Source organism: Clarias gariepinus, chromosome 1 (genome assembly GCF_024256425.1).
Source record: "Clarias gariepinus isolate MV-2021 ecotype Netherlands chromosome 1, CGAR_prim_01v2, whole genome shotgun sequence".
Classification (NCBI taxonomy): domain Eukaryota; kingdom Metazoa; phylum Chordata; class Actinopteri; order Siluriformes; family Clariidae; genus Clarias; species Clarias gariepinus.
The window spans coordinates 34,837,200-34,855,000 of NC_071100.1; the positions used below are offsets into that span (position 1 = coordinate 34,837,200).

Consider the following 17,801-nt stretch of genomic DNA (forward strand, 5'->3'; position numbering starts at 1 on the left):
CTGATGCGTTTGGCACATTCTCGTATGTTAAATTGGGCAAACATTCATATGGATGTAATCCGAAGTTCCAGAAAAGGTGTAAAGACTCAAGTCATGTCTGACATCCACTTCCTGGAATTAAAAACGGACTCTGTTTCACACCAAGTTGCTGAGTCATGCTGCCTTCTTTCCCCATTCTCATTCTCCCTCAATAAAAGCTACAAAAAAGGTGAATGTCGACAGCACTGTTAAATATTTATCAAAGTTTTAAAGTCTTATCGATCCTGCTCTACATGTAATAGCCTATTATCTTATACACTCGGTAACCACTTTAATAGGAACACCTGTACCACTCCTTATTCACATACTTATTCACAAATCAAACACAAGGCAGCAGCTCAAGAGCTTTGTGTAATGTTCACATCAAACATTTCGAATGAGGGAAAAGTGGCTTGACTATAGCAAGGCTGCTGGTTCCAGGCAGGCTGGATTGAGTGTTTCAGAAACTGATGAGATTTTCACACACATCTAGCAGTTCTCTGTGTGGAACCGCCTTATTGATGAGTGAGAGGTCAAAGTAAAATGACCAGTTTCGTTCAAACAAAAAAAGGAAGGTTTTGGTCATTTTTATAGTCCTTATATTTATGGTGAGCAGAAAAGATCTTACACTGCACAACGTATTGATCTTTGGGCCGGAGGACCATGTGGAGTTGCCAAAAACAGGATCTGAAGCTACAGTTTACTGAAACTCCACAGTTGACTACTAAAATATCTTCAGCTATTCAGTTTCAGCCAGTGTGTGCATGCTGTAGCCACAGATTACCACATTTCCCCCATTCTGACGTCTGATGTAAGTAGTTATCAGACCAGTATCTGCATGATTTTAAGCATTACACTGCCATCCCATAAAAATTTTACCATAGAATACAGTAGGTACCATGGTAGTCCGATGATATCTGTACCAAAGTACTGTATATAGTATGATGGTATCTTTCACAGTTCAATGGTACTCACTTGCAGCTATAGTGCATGTACTGTACCACACTATGGTATATAGTTCTTCTCTTCCATGGTACATAGTTTGGTACATGGTTCTATCATGTATTATAATCCGGTACTATGGAAAATATACCAAGATACTGGATCAAAAAATATGTTATTCATAATTATGTGGTAATATTTATACCTCTGTAGTGCTGTTGTACTTGTTATGGTACCACAGTGGCTACCAAAGTTCAGCAAGTATTTATGTATCATAACAGGAGTAACATATGTAAGATGGTACAGCATGTACAAACATACCATATTATATAGCTGTTAGCCACTGTGGAACTCAATAACTTTACCAAAGTACAGGCATACACACCATAGTACTCCCATGGAACCCAGTGCCACAGTACTGTACCTGGTATTCTATAATGCCCAATGGTACAAGCCATTATAATCTTTTATACTTAGTGCCATGGTGATACTATTGTGTATTATGGTGTGTACTATAGGTTACCATGGTGCCATAGTAAAATGTCTTATGGGATATACATATAGCTGAATAAATAACCACATCAAGGAGCAGATCTCAGATGTTTCTAATAAAGTGCATTCTAATTTATTTTTTTTTAACTGTGAAATTTATTGAAGATATTCTGTTCAGTGGAAACTGTTTATTACTGAATGCAGCCTTGAAAAAAAAAATAACAAGGTGAAGTTTAAAAAGTATGTATTTGCAAAAATGATGCATGGTTGCGATAAAGGCAACAAAAAAAAACAAGAAAACAAGAACACAGGAGAAACTTGATGGAGAGGTGGGTTGAAAATAAAGGAAACGTTTACCTTTGCCAAGAAATCCCCAAAGCCTCCTCTGAGCCATAAGACCTGATGTTTTGATTCACGGGCCAGTCACAAATCCTCAGCTGTCAATCAAACACCTCTCAGTCAGACAACGGGGCCAGCACAACGGTACTAACACACACACATGTAGCATGCAACAAGGCCAGGAGCAGACTGTGCCAAAACTACAGACACATGATTAACTTGCTCTTTTTTATGTTGTATTATAATATATTATTTGGTCTTCTAACAACTGATTGTATGTCTAAACTATAATATTTAAATTACAAGTTCCTGGACCAAAGGTTAGAATGAAATTAGCCTAATTTCCTATTTCAGCTAGTTTGAATCAAACATTTTATTTAAAAATTGGAAAAATGGTGCCTGAAAAAATGTAAAATGTACAAACAGCAAATGTTATATGTAGCATGCAACATTAATGGGGTAACCATTAACTTTCCTGGAAGCAAAAGAAGAGGTTAGTTTACAAAACTAAGGACTGGGTTACATGGATATCATTCATCTGTGCCAAAATGCTCCTGTATGGGAACAGGGACGTGCATTCCATCTGGCGCATGCACCTCGTCATGTAAGCTGCTGTTAGACATGTTCAAGCAGATGGGTTGACTGAAGTATGGCCATGCTGTGTGCTGTCAAATATGTTCTATGTATATTTTTGCCTTTTTGTGCTGACCTGTAATAGTCAGCATGTGCATAGAGGAGAAGAGAGCATACAAAAACGCGTTTCTACAGACACTCGTACACACATGGACTGACAATGTATGAATGAGACTGCAACCGGGACAAATGTAAAGTCTATCTAACAAACAAAAATATACAGGACTCTATATATATATAAATATAATTAAAAAAAAAAAAGGTAGAACTTGTCACTTCATCAGTCTCTCCATTTCCCTAATGCCTGGTGAAATATATTGCCATCCTTTTCCGCCCACCTGCGATGCTGTCGGTTATCAGATGCACAGGCTCTTTACGAGCCTTAATCAGGTCCGTTCAATCCTTGAATATTCAGTGGCACTTATTCTCAGTCAATAACGCTAGCCATTTCTGGAACAGTGCCTGCCCCATTCCCAACATAAATCCATTTCCACTGCAATGAATCTAGGAAGGCAAATAATTGATTTTCTATATTTACTCCACAGATGCTTTAGCGCTGACCCAAAGAGGCTTGGCTGGATAAAATATCCATTTTCCAGAGTGAAAGCCACATGAATTAGCAGATTGAGCACAAGCATTAACGCTGAACAGGAAATTATTGGAAATTTCACTGCTCGTACAGAAGCCCGGTCTTGGCAGGTGCCAGTTTGAATGATAAATATGATTTCCACTGAAAAGCTTGTGGAGAAAAGATATGATGTAGAAGAAATTCTGGAAAGAAAAAAAAACGTTTCCAGAGAAAAGAGTTTCGAGCTTAGAATGGATACAATAGGGACGTTAATTTGCACTGAAACTGAACTGTCTTACATGTACGCAGTTGAGCTTGTAATACAACGTACTGTATGATGGGATATAGGAAAGGTTTTTTTTTTTTTTTTTTGCAGAACTCGAGTGACTCAGTTTCACACTGTTAGTGTGCGGATATCCACCTCCATCAGTACAGCTGCCAAATTTACTTCCCCACACAAGTATGTGTGTGTGCATGTATGTGTGTATGTGTATGTGTGTGTGTGCTAAAGCCAGAAAACAATGGCTTTTTGGGCGAAGTCGAGGTCAGCTATCAGACAGTTACAGTGGCAGGCATTCCTTCGTCCTGTTTTGGTAAACCCCCCCCACCCCCACCACACACACATTAAAAAAAACACCATCATAATATGTGCTGAAAAGGAACCACAAGTGCAGTAATTAGTGTGAATGCATAAACTCAAGTTCAAGGATGTTTGTCCTGGAAAGGAGTTCACATCAGGACTTTTCGTTAGGATTTTAAACTGCACCTCAACAACTAAACATAAACATGGAGAAAAAGACCAAGGCGACTGTACCTCTCCTCACTAACCTCCTAAAACTTACTTTTTAGCAATATAAGATCTATACTGATCTGTACAAGTTTCCATTGGACACCTGAAACAACAAAACCCGTTTTTTTTTATCCCAAGGCTTATTATTACAAAATTTAATTATATGCCTGCAAAGGTACTCATGCTGAACTGACACCGAAGCTTATCTTACTCACAGAGGTGCAGCTTGATCAAATATCACCTGATATGTCAGTGTCAAGTAAATAACAACAGCGCGGCCCAAACATGCAGACTCGGGTCATCAATTAGGAGCTGGTAAGATTCTCGGGAATGCTTCTGGAGTTGTAGGTGCCATCTGTCCATAGCGGCGCCAGATCATAGAGGTACATCTCAGCCAAGTTAGCGCTAATGAACAGCTGTGTGTGGGGACTGGATAAGCGTGCTAACATTAGATAAAACCAAACAATTTTGATCAGCGATCAGTCCCAGAAGTGAGACTACGGCTTTCTCTTGGGATCGGAAAGAGAGCAGGAGCAGCTAAAAGCGAGTAAGACGCCCTAAGGGAGAACGGATAATGAAATCTTTCCCTCGCTGGTGTTTTGATGAGCACTTTACACAGGGGCTTCAGTCAGTGTGTGTGCTGCTGCTTACATATGTGAATTCACCTGTTATTTTCCCCAAGTGTACATGAGGGAGAAAATCGAGATCCAAACGGGCCTATGGAACAACAATGCCATTGTAACACGCACACTGTGACCATCTGCCTTGTATGTCTGTCAGAGTTTTTACTAAACCTATTTTGTCTGTGTGCATACAGTTAATTATCCACACAAACTCTAATCCAATTCTGGATCCTGGTTATATTTGGAGCACTACTTGATAAAACTGTGATCAATTTAAGTTTATTTATAACGTATGAAAGCTGTGCAAGGAAACATGAATTCCTCTTACAGTATCAATGCATCAGGGTCATGACCCTTGCTTTTCACTCTGGATAGATTACACAAGAAGTGTTTAAAGGTTTCTCTGAAGTCTGGACTTATCACGAGAAAGTGCCAATTAGTCCTAATAGCTGCACTCTAACCACACGCCCATTTAAAATCTGTTCTTAATCCTCTGGATCTTTGTCATATGTTAAATACGTACGGCATTTATGACCTAAACCTTATGGCATAATCATATACATACATGGACTACACCCACTGTAGTTTTGGGCTGTGAAGAATAAAAAGAGTGTTTTATATGAGATAGTTTGGCAACTTAATCTGATCATTTTTATAAAGGTGGTCACATGACAAGACCTTTTCAACCATTACCATATGTAAAATAAAAAAATATGATTAGGTCTGAGCTCTATAAAAAGCATGTATAAAAGAGATATTTAGCCATTGGTTACATGTGTAATACTTAAATAAAAATTTAACTATGACAGTTTGTATTCTACAGACGTAGTGTTTTCAGTCACTCTGTGCATTGCGTGGCAAAGACTAATCCAGAAGCGTGGGCATCTTTAAAAAATATTTTTACTGATTGAGCAAAAATAATGTAAAACGAAAAGGTTATGTTTGATGCCTGCAATCTAAAATAATAGAACGTTTTCTTTTCGTTAAACTATCATGAACCACTAGTTCTATACTAAGATCACTTGAGATTCATTAACATTGTAAGACTGCATCATAAATGTGTAATAAATGGAAAACGCCCAATCACTTTAGTTTAAGGGCATCAAATGTTGGAATAAACCTTTAATATAGCATCTACATCTACAAATAAAAACATATAATATCATATTTTGACATAAGTTATTTATAAAGCTCCTAACACTGTTTTATACTGTAAAGAAATATTTAATAATGAAAATAATCTATCTGATAAAAGCAAAACCACTCAGGACAGACTGCTGCTCCTTATTGTAACAAATATCAGCATGGCTGTGAGACACACAGGGCGTTTATTTTCTACTTGATTGTGAGTTGCTTGTGTGTATCAGTTTAAAAAGTTGCTCATTTCCAGTTACTGATGATTAGCACGTCTAACCACATGGATTTTAAAAGTGCTGAGTCATAAGGAGCTTGAATTAAATATTAAAATAATCAAAATGAAATAACTTCATGGCTACGTTGTTAAAAGCTGGAACTAATTGAACAACTCTGTTACTTAAAAAATTTTTTTTTATATAGACCTGTAGGTTGTGCCTCAGGTCTGTGCAAGGAGTAAAACCCATGTACTTGTATAGCTAAGAAAAAAATCCGGAAAGGCTAGAAAATCTTAAGTGGTAATTTAATCTGACCCTGCTACTCCTATAAGGCCTTCGTGTACACAGATTATTATTGCAAATGAGCTTTGCTCAAACAGTTGTCTCATCAGCAACAGGAAAAGCAATCGCACATACAGTATACAGTACGTGCATGTACACACTACCTATAACATGTCCATGCTCTGGTCTTTTTTTTTTTTTTAACCTGATAAAAATCTAAACATTAAGCATCCATCTGCATTCTATTTAATGGCTAATTGGGGGTTAACGAGTCAGGAGCAGACATAGAGATAGAGGGAAATAAAAGGCGCGGAAAGTGAGACATGGGAAAAAAAGATACTAAAAGCAAGTGAGAGAAAGAGAGAGAAGCAGAAAGACAAAGGACAAAGAATGGAAAGAAAGCATAAACAAGAGCACCGGCGTGAGAGATAAAGAGAAAACAGAGAGGAGCGAGCATCAGCACAGTGAGTGGGCCCTGCCGAGCGTCTGGAGTCTAGACACTCATTCTCAGGTTGCAGACAGGGCTACAGGGAGTGCCAAGCCCCACGGCATGCTGGGAAGAGCCGGCTGTACGGCTGTAAGGTGACGACTGTAATGCATACGGGTCCCGTGTTACACCACACGGCCAACAAAGGCCCGGCAAGGGAATGCAGGTGTCAATACAACTCATTCTCAACTCATCACCCTGCATAAAGGCCAGGGTATACCGGAGACGTTATTTACCCTGCTAGGTGCCTCGAAAGCCACAGGTCTGACATGGGTCAGACCGGCGCTATACAAATCACTACGCCGAAGCACATAAAAGTTCTGGCTTACATAAACACAATGAATGGCTGATATATTACCTTGTCTGTTTGTGACACTTCTCCTTATTCGGCGTATCGCCGTTGAAACGAAAGACAGCAAGTGTGTGGCTGAGGCGGTTAAACGCGTAAACATTAGCAGAACCGCCGCACATCTGCACGTACGGGATCGTCACACTAAAAAGTTGGCTTGTTCTTCCGAGCGTGCGTACATACCTCAATCCTTCATTCTCTATGGGTCTGTCTGTGTCATTTTATCTAGCCATCTATCTTCTAACCATAAAAGTGTGACCTCTGTTTCAACATTCTTTTCATCCACATGTAATTATCTATAATGGCCCGAGCTTTGGCGGAATTAAAACATGTTAACACTTAAGATAATTGCGGCGTGACAAAAGAGAAGAGAGGTTTCATGGGCTGCACCCCGGGATATGAAAAGTCTATCAATGAGCAAAACTTTCTCGGCCTTTAAAAAAAAAAAAAAGCTCAGAGCTCCGCAGTACATCTGTGGTGGGGAGCAGCACATGTCTGAGACTCCGTCCAGCTCTGCCAAACCAGAGAGCAATAAAAGCACAGGCTTGCCATTACTCTAACTCAGGAGCAAGGCAGGAGAAAACCACTAATTATTATGAAGCCGCGTGCAGATGAATTCAATTAGAGGAGGGTGGAAAACTCTAGCCTCGAACTGGGCCTTTCTCGCGGAACAGAACTGACACACACACACACACACACAGAAAAAACACTCAGATCTGTTTCTACTTTTATAACTATATTCTACCACGTTGCTCAACAACATATGAGCCAAACCAGTTCACTTTTTTTCTGAAATAATTTAAATGTGCGTAATACTAATAATATGAATGAATTCTGTGGGAGAATGCTAAACCCGAAACAATTATCTGTGACTTGTAACTTGTATATGAAGCTAGAACCCCAGCATTACCATACAGCACTCCAAATCTTTGCTAAAATTAGGATTGCTGGGAGATTTGATGCACTATAGTATGCTGTACTGGAATAAATAATAATAATATTATTATTATTATTATTATTATTATTATTAATAATAATAATAATAATAATAATACATTTGTGCAAACTAAATACATCTTTTGTGGCTACTTCAAGTAAGAATTTAACCTGATTCACAGAAAAAAAAAAACAGATCTGTTTGTGACTGACCTACACTAAGCAATATAAAATAATTTACTAGAATGTGTGTATCACTGGGTAAAGGAAATATTTATTTCAAATCCAAAAAAAAAAAAAAAGGAGTAAAGCAAGCAGATGTTCTATATTGGGGAACACAATTTTCAGAAGCACATGTGTGATGTGTGTTAGGACATTATGTGCGTTAGAATCTGATGAAATATATATTTTTTAATCTAAAATTAGGGTTCACTTAACTTAATTCAGTTAACAGGTCCTGTTAATTCAAACCTGTGTCACTTGTCAACCACAAATACCAAACAAATTATAAGTGATTATAATAATCATAATTTAAATATAATTTAAATAAATAAATATGTTAATTAATACATAATTATTATTATTATTATTATTATAATTATTATTATTATCGGCAGTTGTGTTTGCACTTAAAGGAGTGTGCACCGCACACTCAATAGCTCCAACACTTTGAGATAGACAGAAGAGGGAACGAGAGACAGGAGACATGTCGGGTTCGCGGCGCTACTTGTCTGCCTGTTCTGATACCTGTAGTGAGACTTGAACAGCTGGGTGGGGATTTGGAAAGGGCTGAGAGAAAAGCACAGGGAGAAAGGGGAAACAGAGGGAGGGTAAGGAGAGAGGGATGAGTAGCATCTCACCTGTTGCTGGTGGAGGAAAGCTGGTTCTCTAGGGCTCAGTCCTACAAAACGGTTAGCGGTAGGGGTGCCGGGGGCTGAATAACCTAAACACACACACACACAAACGCACGCACACACACACACAAGCCTATTAACTTTAAATGTACTTAAATGTGAAATTTCTGAAAACAAACCAAGATATTAGTTAGCTTGTATCTGTGTGGTGTGGTGTGTGTGTGTGTGTGTGTGTGTGTGTGTGTGTGTGTGTGTGCCCACCCTCCGAGGATGTGGTGATTGGCTTAGTGTCAGGCATGGAGAGGGAGACGGGTCTGACTGCTCCATGGTGGGGAGATGGTGTCAGCACTGGGGTGAAGTGGCCTGGAACTTTCCCCACCACCTGACCGCTGCTGTTCGGCTGTCTCACACACACACACACACACACACACAACAAATAATAATCAGAGTGGTATTTTGGAGACTTAAGTTGCACAACACAAAAAAATCTCTTTCAAAACAGTATAAAACTCTATCCATCTTCCCAAGAGAAAAAATCAACAACATAAAATTCTGTTTTGTGCAGGCTTTCTGAGCAACTATCTCAATTATTAATGTTGCAAAAAGATGGAACGAGAACAGAAACAACAGAGAATAAGAGTCAGGAGGAGACTCGACTGCTGGAGACAGACGCTATAGAATTCGCATTGCGGGGCTCTAAGTTCAAAACTCAACCGGGCCTTTATGAAAGAGAATGGGGACGGTGGGGTTCCCCCGTGTGAATAGAATGTTTAATTAGGGTGTAATATAATCTGCGTTAAAGCAAGCATAAAAACATCCTGGCCCCCGTCCACCCAATTATATTCACCATGTTATTTGCAAAGCGAGCTCCCCCCGCCGAGCGCCGGACCCCAGCAACGCCAAATATTTATGACCTTTATCGTTTCCCGCCGCTTTCTCCCTAGTAACAGCCCCCATGTGCTCTACCTCGCCCTGTCTCAGAACCGCGTCTCTACAGTCCGCGCGATGTGGATATATAACTCTGACATCACGGGGTAGAAACAAGAGGAACCCCATTACTCAAGGCAGAATTAGAAGCATCAAGTATTTCAGTTCATTTTTTTTGTTTTAAGTCTTTCTGTGTGCTGTGGTCTAATTACTGAGTTGGTTTTAGTGATATTTCTGCCCACACAAGAAGACTTGGAGAATTTTTGGATAAAGTCAAAGTAATCAGAGGAGGTTTGTGGCCATTTTTTGGCCTGGATGCCCCTGTGGCCTGAAACTGTTATGACTTTGTTTGGCCTCCAGCCAAGCAGCGAGCAAGGTGGCACACTCCTGTTCACTCGAGCCTGACCAAAACGGATGCTTTCAGCAGATTTACGATGCTAAATGAATCAAACAGCCATTTTTTATATTTTTTGCAGACTTTCCGCACCTACTCCAGTTTCAGATCCATAAAAGGGCGCTATCAAAATTAATTTACACTCAGGAGGAAAGAAGGTAACTGTCCAATCCCGACAGCGTCACACTGGAAGCCAGGGAGTATAAATTTACCTTAAGAAAATGTTTGGACAAATCGACTTTTTTAGGGGATTTTGTGAATATAATTAAGATTGACTGAGGCTGGCTGGCTCACTTGGCAGAGACAACATAAAAAAAAAAGTGGTTTCAGATGAGATTCAGTGAGAGTCTGTCAGTCAGTCATCAGAGAGGAGTCAGTGTAAGCACAACAGGCTGGCCAGAGAATCACTACGACACTGGATAAACAAACCAGCCCACCCACAAGAACAGAAAAACAAGAACTTGTTTTATACAAAGTCTCTTAACTTTAAAACTCCCAACACATCTGTGCAAAAACAAGTACATGTCTTACTTTTCTAAATACTATTTCTACCATTATTTTGACTTTTTTTACATGAACATTTTTTTACGTGGTTTAAGATGAACATCTGGACAATATATGATGTCCAAAAACGAAAATGGACGCTTCCTAATCCAGCCATGAGAATGACTTCCATGGTCTTCTTTTGTGAAGGGTATCGTTAAAGGCTCTCCAGATATATATATATAATTCAAAAATTGAATGCTGTTTTGATTTTTTTTTTCTTTCTTATTTTATTATTTTACTTAAACTCCTAAAGGCTACCGCACCTACAATAAAATATAAAAAAAAGTCAGCTGACTACCTGAGTGTCCCGAATGACTGACCAGGTTATCGCATTGATGGATCTTTCTTCCCTGAGGGCAGAGGCGTATTCCAGGACGGCAAGGTCAAGATTCATTAAGATCTAATTGAGTAGTTCTGGGAGCATGAGGAATCACTTTCACTTATGAATTGACCACAGAAGAGAAGACTTACGGAGTGGTTCGACTCTCAAGATCTTGGCCAAAAATTAATGCAACTCTGGATGGAACGTTGCACAAGGTTGTTGAAACAATGCCATGATGAAGCCGCACTGTAATCTAATCTAAAGGCCATCCAATGAAATACTTAAGAGTGTGATTGTTTTTTTTTTTTTTTCGGCGAGCAGTGTCCTTATAGTACTAACTTTAAATGGGAAGGGTTACAAAGCCGTGTGCTCTTATGCGCATTAAACCACCGAGCAGTGGTTCAAACATTTTATTGACTGGATTTTGTAGATGCCCCCTCCCCTTCTCTGTCCATATATCTCTCTTCATTTATCCCAATAAATGCTGTTACAGTAGCATTCCTGAGGTCGCTGCTCTGCCTGGCTTAGTGCTTTAGAGCGGAGTGAGAGAAGCCAACAGAGCAAACCTCTAATGATTTCAGCTAAACTGGGTCAATTACTGTACCAAAATAATGTGTCCCGTTAATCAAACTCGAGCCCGGATCAGAGAGAGCTGTAGCGATGGTGGGTGTGTTTGGGGGATACACACGATGTGAAAAACAGACACGGGATGAAAAAGCGAGTTGGAGAAAAGGCAGAAAGACACAGAACAACCTGATAAATCCCGAACAAGGTTTTGACAGTTGAATAATGACTGGCTCATTTTAAAGACTAGCTGGAAGAAATGAGCCAGCCTCAACTTGTAAGTGTATCACACACATGCTACTACATGACAGAAAGGAGTGTGTGTGTGTGAGAGAGAGACCGTATATGTGTAAGGAAAGAAGGCATTGTTCTGTACACCTACACTCATCCATGGTAATAATCAGAAGACTTTACTATAGAGGCATGTTGGCTGTGTGTGCTGGCAAGTCACGCTCACCTGGCTGCTCTGAGGGCTGGACGGATCGTAAGGCGGAACGTAGTTCTTGAGCGAGTCGGCTGGGTTGAGGTGCGGAGGGTAACGGATGGTGGGATGGGAGAAGTAGGGCGATGGAGCAGGAGGAAGGATGGCGGGAGCCGAAAACTGCAGTGGGGAGTGAGGGGGAGGACTCCTCGTGGAGATCACTGCACACACACACACACACACACACACATGGTCCAGCTTTTATTACTTACAGGTTAGTTTCACTATACTTATCTAGTTCTGTGTGAATGTGAGACTACAAAGTGATCGAGCTTGATAAAGGTTTCTTTTTATTTGGTGTTGAATATTTCAAACTGATCTAAAATTTAGATAAATCCTTTTTTGTCTAATTGTTGTGTTATTTGCTCTGATGCTCTATTCATTTATATGGAATTATACAGTATTCAGCTGTAACCACACTGCATCAGTGTACACATGAGGCAAACTGCTGTCACATTTTAACATCTGGTATTAAATGAATTAGCAGGATTCACTGTTATTTGATATCATGGCCAACGCTTACAATAAATAGAAATAACATGTGCATGTAAATGATGCACTCTTGTGTAATATTTCTTTCTTCAATAATTTTTTCAAAAATGTATTTTAGTTTGGACACACCTACTTTCTTCATTATTGTTCTTTGTTCATTATTGCTCTTTATTAATATTTAGGAATTATAATGATGGTGTTAATATAAGAGTTAAATGAACATGCCATGCCAAAGTGGGCATAATGTTTTCATTTACGAACATAAATCGTTTAAACTGCACACGTTGCTAGAGTAACTCTTTCTCTATACAAAGGTACTCCTCAACATTGTCTTCATCACAAGCTATGCTTTTATGCCATCATTCACCCACTGACAAGAGTAATGTGCAGAGATGGATGAAGAAATTTAAATAAATCAATTGTCTTATGTATCTTATAGGATGAAATGAAATGAAACTGAAATTATTATTTTTTTCTTGCATGAACCAGTTATACCCCTATCTCACCTATGCGGTTTTGCACGGTTTACCGCGACTTTTGGTGCTGTGAGTACGTTTCCATTTTTCCGTGTGGAAAATTAAACATGTTTAATATTTTTGACGGTCCTCGCGGAAGCTTGCGGACCTTGCAGAACATCACGGAACGTCGGGGGCCAATCGCGGCAGCTCACAGTGCCTAACACGGCATCTCGCCGCGAGTCAAACCGCATAGGTGAGATAGGGGTATTAGGAAACTGGGGTCAGAGCACAGGGTCAGCGCCCCTGCTGAAGACAGGGTTAGGAGCCTTGCTCAGGAGCTCAACAGGTGAAGCCTAGCAGTGCTTCTGATCAGTAACCCAGTACCCACATCCTTAACCGATTGAGCCACCACTGGCCCCAGAGGCCCCAAAGTGGAAACCAGCATTAAAGATAAACCATGCACTGGGAGATTATGAACTGCAACAAATTGGATTTTCAAAGATGATTCAAGAGTTGGGTTCACTGATAGCAGAAATAAATGGTTTGTGGTGTTGAGTAGTACCTTTGCATAGAGGAAGAGTTACTCTACCATCATGTGCAATTAGAACAACCTGTATCAGTTATTAAAAGGTTATGACCGCTTTTGCATTCCTTTCGGAATAGCCCTCATATTATGTAACGAGGGTATAAATATGGAACAATGCAAAAGTGGTCAAGCATATGAAAACTAGTTAATATTTCACATTTTCCTAACCAGGTTCATGAAGCTCCTTTGATTCAGTCCAATTACTAATTTGGAAACTTTGTTTAGCTAAAGAGAAAAATAATCAATCATAATGAAATAAAAATGAAAAGTATATTGGTGATCTAGTGTCTCCTAATTGTAAGTGTCTTAGATTGGTGGTGTATTTTTCACTGGCATTTGTCCAGGCCTAGCTTCTGACATCGTTCAAATGAATTAAATAAATTAATTATATTTTATTATTCTATTTCGTAGTCCAGCCTTAATTATACTTTCAGAAGCTACTTAAAAAACCTTATTTACTATTTTGGACATCAGAGTTTGAAAATTAGTTTTTATCCGACAGTGAATTCCTTCGCACTGATGATCTGATTGGTTAAGTAGCCTATTACATTTCCCGTTTATTTGGCTCTTATCAAGGGTGACTTACATTTACCTTCAGATTTATTTGAGCTGATCAGGGTAACTGCCTTCCTCAATGGAAGCAATGACACCTGGGAAGTACTCGGGTCTGAACCCACTGACTGTCCTTACCCACTGAGCTACCCCTACCATATTACTAACTATCATGTGGGAGTGTGTGTTGTATGTTTATGCGTGTCGGTGCAAACGTACCACTGTGACCCACGCTGGTCAGGCTTGGATGATGATGTTGGGGAAAGGTAGTCAGGCGAGGGGAGGAGTCTTGCGGAGAGGTGGGACTAAACAGCGGTTTTTCCGCCTTCTTCATAGTGGGAGAGGATATCTCAGCTACAGGAGAGATACACATACAGACACACACTTAAAAAGGATGGAAAGGAAATCCAAAATATGTGAAGTGAATTCAAAGTTCATTCCATATATGAAGCAATAATGCCAATTTTTGCTTCGTGCATCATCTCTTTTCTCGAAACTATGCAGTCGGTGCACGTTCTGCATTCTTGAGCAGATTTTAACTTGGGTGACATTTTGGCAATGAAAACGTACATCTCGGATTTTTTTTTTTTTTTTTTTTTTTTCAGAATTGACGTCATCGATTTTGCCGACTCATGCTCACAATCCCATTCAGGGCAGAGTTGAATGGAATGTGATCCTGGCACGAATCCACCGGACCAATCACATTTAGGAGCCGCTATAAATCCAGGCTTTACTACGTGCTCTGTACGTGCCCTTCTTGAACCTTTAATAAAGAGCGAGCAGCTTGTTGCACAGTATTTATAACTAATGAACCAGACAGAACTTTCAGCAGTCATGTCCTCTTGCTTTGCTCTTTATCTCTGCTCATCCCCATGATGGCAATTAATCTGAGTCACTTCATTTTTAGTTTTTTTTTCAGGGAAAAAAAAAACATATAGACTCTAGAGATTATGGAATTTTTTCTTGTCTAACTGTGTCTTTATGCAGAAGATGCTTGGTCTTAAAAAATGTCTCTGGGTGGATCTCTGGAAAAAACGAAGAGCTGAGATGAAGAAAAGTAAAAAGTAAGGGGAAAAAGTAAGAGTAGGAAACTAATGATGCATGTAAATATGTGGTTGACAGTTGTGTTGCCAACTGTTTGCGGGTGTGTGTGTTGGGAGACATAACTCTGAGGTACGTTCTCTTGCATAAAGTTCCACTAAAGACACACACAACACACACACACAACATGCTTCTCCTTCCTTTTAGCATCTACATAAATGGTCTTGGCTATATGAACACAAAAGGCAGTGGAATGCACGGAAATTCCTCTCTCTCTCTCTCTCTCTCTCTCTCTCTGTGTGTGTGTGTGTGTGTGTATTTATGAAAAACACTACAGACAGTGCAGGTTTATTTTAAATAGATTTCCACAGCAAAGGAAAAGACAATTGTATTATAATTTAGACAGAGTAAGGTGACCTTGGATTTTTATGTAATTATGTAATCACATTCTCAACTATAGAATACCTTCTACCCTAAGGACATGTGTTTGTGTTTGTGTGTGTGTGTGTGTGTGAGTGAGAGAGAGAGAGAAAATGTAAGACCATAATATCTCTCCCCATCACCTGACTGTACTATATGACTATAAGTGTGTGGACTCCTCCAGTTGTTCTGTGTTCTGCAGCCTCAGGCCTCCTCACTCAGCATCAGACTCCGACCTCACTAACGATCCCGGGGCTGAACTCTAATCAGGATTTTCACGAAGCACATCTGGCTGTGATGATCAGGCGTCCACATACTTTTGGACTTGCTGTGTAAGCGTGCGCATGCACATGAGGACCAACCACTTTTCCCCCACTGAAAACAGCTGTTTGTTATCAAACTTTTCCCTAAGTGTAAACTGCATATGAGAGGCGGGGGAAGGAGGGAGGGGGGTAGGGGGGGTGGAGGGAATGGAGGGGATTGTGAATTGTGTCAGGGAGGAGGCCAAACAACGTCAAAGTCATTTCACAAAGTTTACATTAGGAGAAGCAAATGAAGTAAGTGTGTGTGTGTGTGTGTGTGTGTGCGCACGCGCGTGTGTGTGTGTGTGTGGCTGAGCTGCTCTGCTTCTGTCTCATATGGCTTTAATATCAAACCTTCCCTTCTTATAAAGACACTAAGTTGCTCTTTAGCACGAGGTCTGTACTACTAACCATATTGTCCTTCCTCCACTATCCTTCTCTCTACTGTCCACTCTCCTCTGTTTTTCCCCTCTTTCACCTCCACCACTATCCGTCTCTCCACTACTCCATACTCCTCTATTATCCACCTCAATCCTCCACTCTCCCTCTCTCCACTCCTCCACTCTCCCTCTCTCCACTCCTCCACTCTCCCTCTCTCCACTCCACCACTATCCATCTTTCCACTACCCCATACTCCTTCATTATCTGCCTCACTCCTCCACCATCCCTCTCTCCAACCTATCCCCGTCTCAACTCATCCACTATTACCTTCTCACTTTCCCACTATTTATCTCTCATTCCTCCATTGTGCCTCTCTCACTCCTCTACTCTCCACTCATCCACCGTCCCCCCTCTCTCACTCCTTCATTATATCCCCTCTACTCTTTCACTCTACTTCACTACTCCAAAATCCCCCTCTCCAGTTTTGTACTATCCCCATGCACTCACTCCTCCACTATCCCCATCTTAGGTCCTCCGCTATCCCCCAAGCCACACCTCCATTGTCACCCACTCCACTCTTCCTCTAACACCCCACTATCTACCTCTCAGCAAGCTCACGTCAGCAGCATGCCAAGTGAATGAGGGAAACAAAAATATTTAAAACCAGAGGGAAACAGGGATCAACAGCTAACCCATCAAGACACACACACACACACACACACACATTCATTTTCGGGCTTGCAATGCTCTTTCATTCCTTCTCTCTCTCTGTCAGTTTCTCTCTCCCACATGCTGGCCACCTGTCACTCGTCAAGGGACAAGTTCAAACAGACGCTTCTGCACCTGTCTTCCTCTCTTTTCCTCTCTCTTCTTGCATCTTGTTCTCTTTCACACACACACACACATACACACCTGCCATTCTTGCCTCTGATCCTATCACTCTCTCTCTCTCTCTCTCTCTCTCTCTCTCTGTCAGCTCTACACCCATCCCCCTCTCACCAATCCCCTTAGGTGCCCGGGTCATGTGTCACGCCTAACCCCTGAGGTCACAGCCTGGCTTTGACCCCTTACGCAGTCACTTAAGAGACTGAGTCAAGTTTATCTGCTGCCACACGCCACAGTGAAGTCGGTCAGCCCTGCCTCCCACTTCTGAATGGCCAATCAATCACTAAGCCATGCAACAAGTAAACTGAACACAAAGGGGTTAGAGGTCAGCTTCCTCAACTCAAGACAACAATACTAACGAGAACTTCATGGGCAGGCAATGAAGGCGTTCACTCTGCCTTAAGAAACTGCTTTTCCGCTGTATTCTAAAAACATGAGGCGATCATACACTGGCACCTCAATCATGTTGTAATGGGTAAATTCCCTTAGCCACACCAGTGGAAAGCCTTTCCTGAAAAAGTGGACGTTATTGGGACAGGCACGGTGGTGAAAAGAATGAATTAAAAATTCATGTGGTCGTCCACATACTTTTGGGCAGATAGCGCATCAATGCACTAAACAGATATATATCTAATTACCACAATAACAAAACCAGTAGACCCTAATCTTAAATTGATACCAACTATCAGACAACTTACTTTCTTGCTAATATGCATGTGTTTGCACCACCACACACATACACATACACACACACACAAAACAACCCTGCATTGTGACAAAACAAC

The 17,801-nt window shown here is 40.5% G+C and overlaps 1 protein-coding gene across 6 annotated transcripts in view; it reads right to left on the minus strand.

Moving 5' to 3' along the window:
• The window catches only part of LOC128538036 (nuclear factor 1 B-type), a 138,938-nt gene that overhangs the window by 69,670 nt on the left and 51,467 nt on the right, over positions 1 to 17,801 (minus strand). For 4 of the 6 annotated variants that reach the window (XM_053510635.1, XM_053510633.1, XM_053510632.1 and 1 more), the window contains exons 7-11: positions 14,207 to 14,341; positions 11,876 to 12,060; positions 8,927 to 9,065; positions 8,672 to 8,754; positions 1,810 to 1,889 (exon numbers count right to left, since the gene is read on the minus strand). In XM_053510635.1, the coding sequence (XP_053366610.1) occupies positions 1,810 to 1,889; positions 8,672 to 8,754; positions 8,927 to 9,065; positions 11,876 to 12,060; positions 14,207 to 14,341 (622 nt within the window). The remainder of the gene's footprint in view (positions 1 to 1,809; positions 1,890 to 8,671; positions 8,755 to 8,926; positions 9,066 to 11,875; positions 12,061 to 14,206; positions 14,342 to 17,801) is intronic. The other 2 variants (XM_053510637.1, XM_053510636.1) reach the window with 1 other exon arrangement.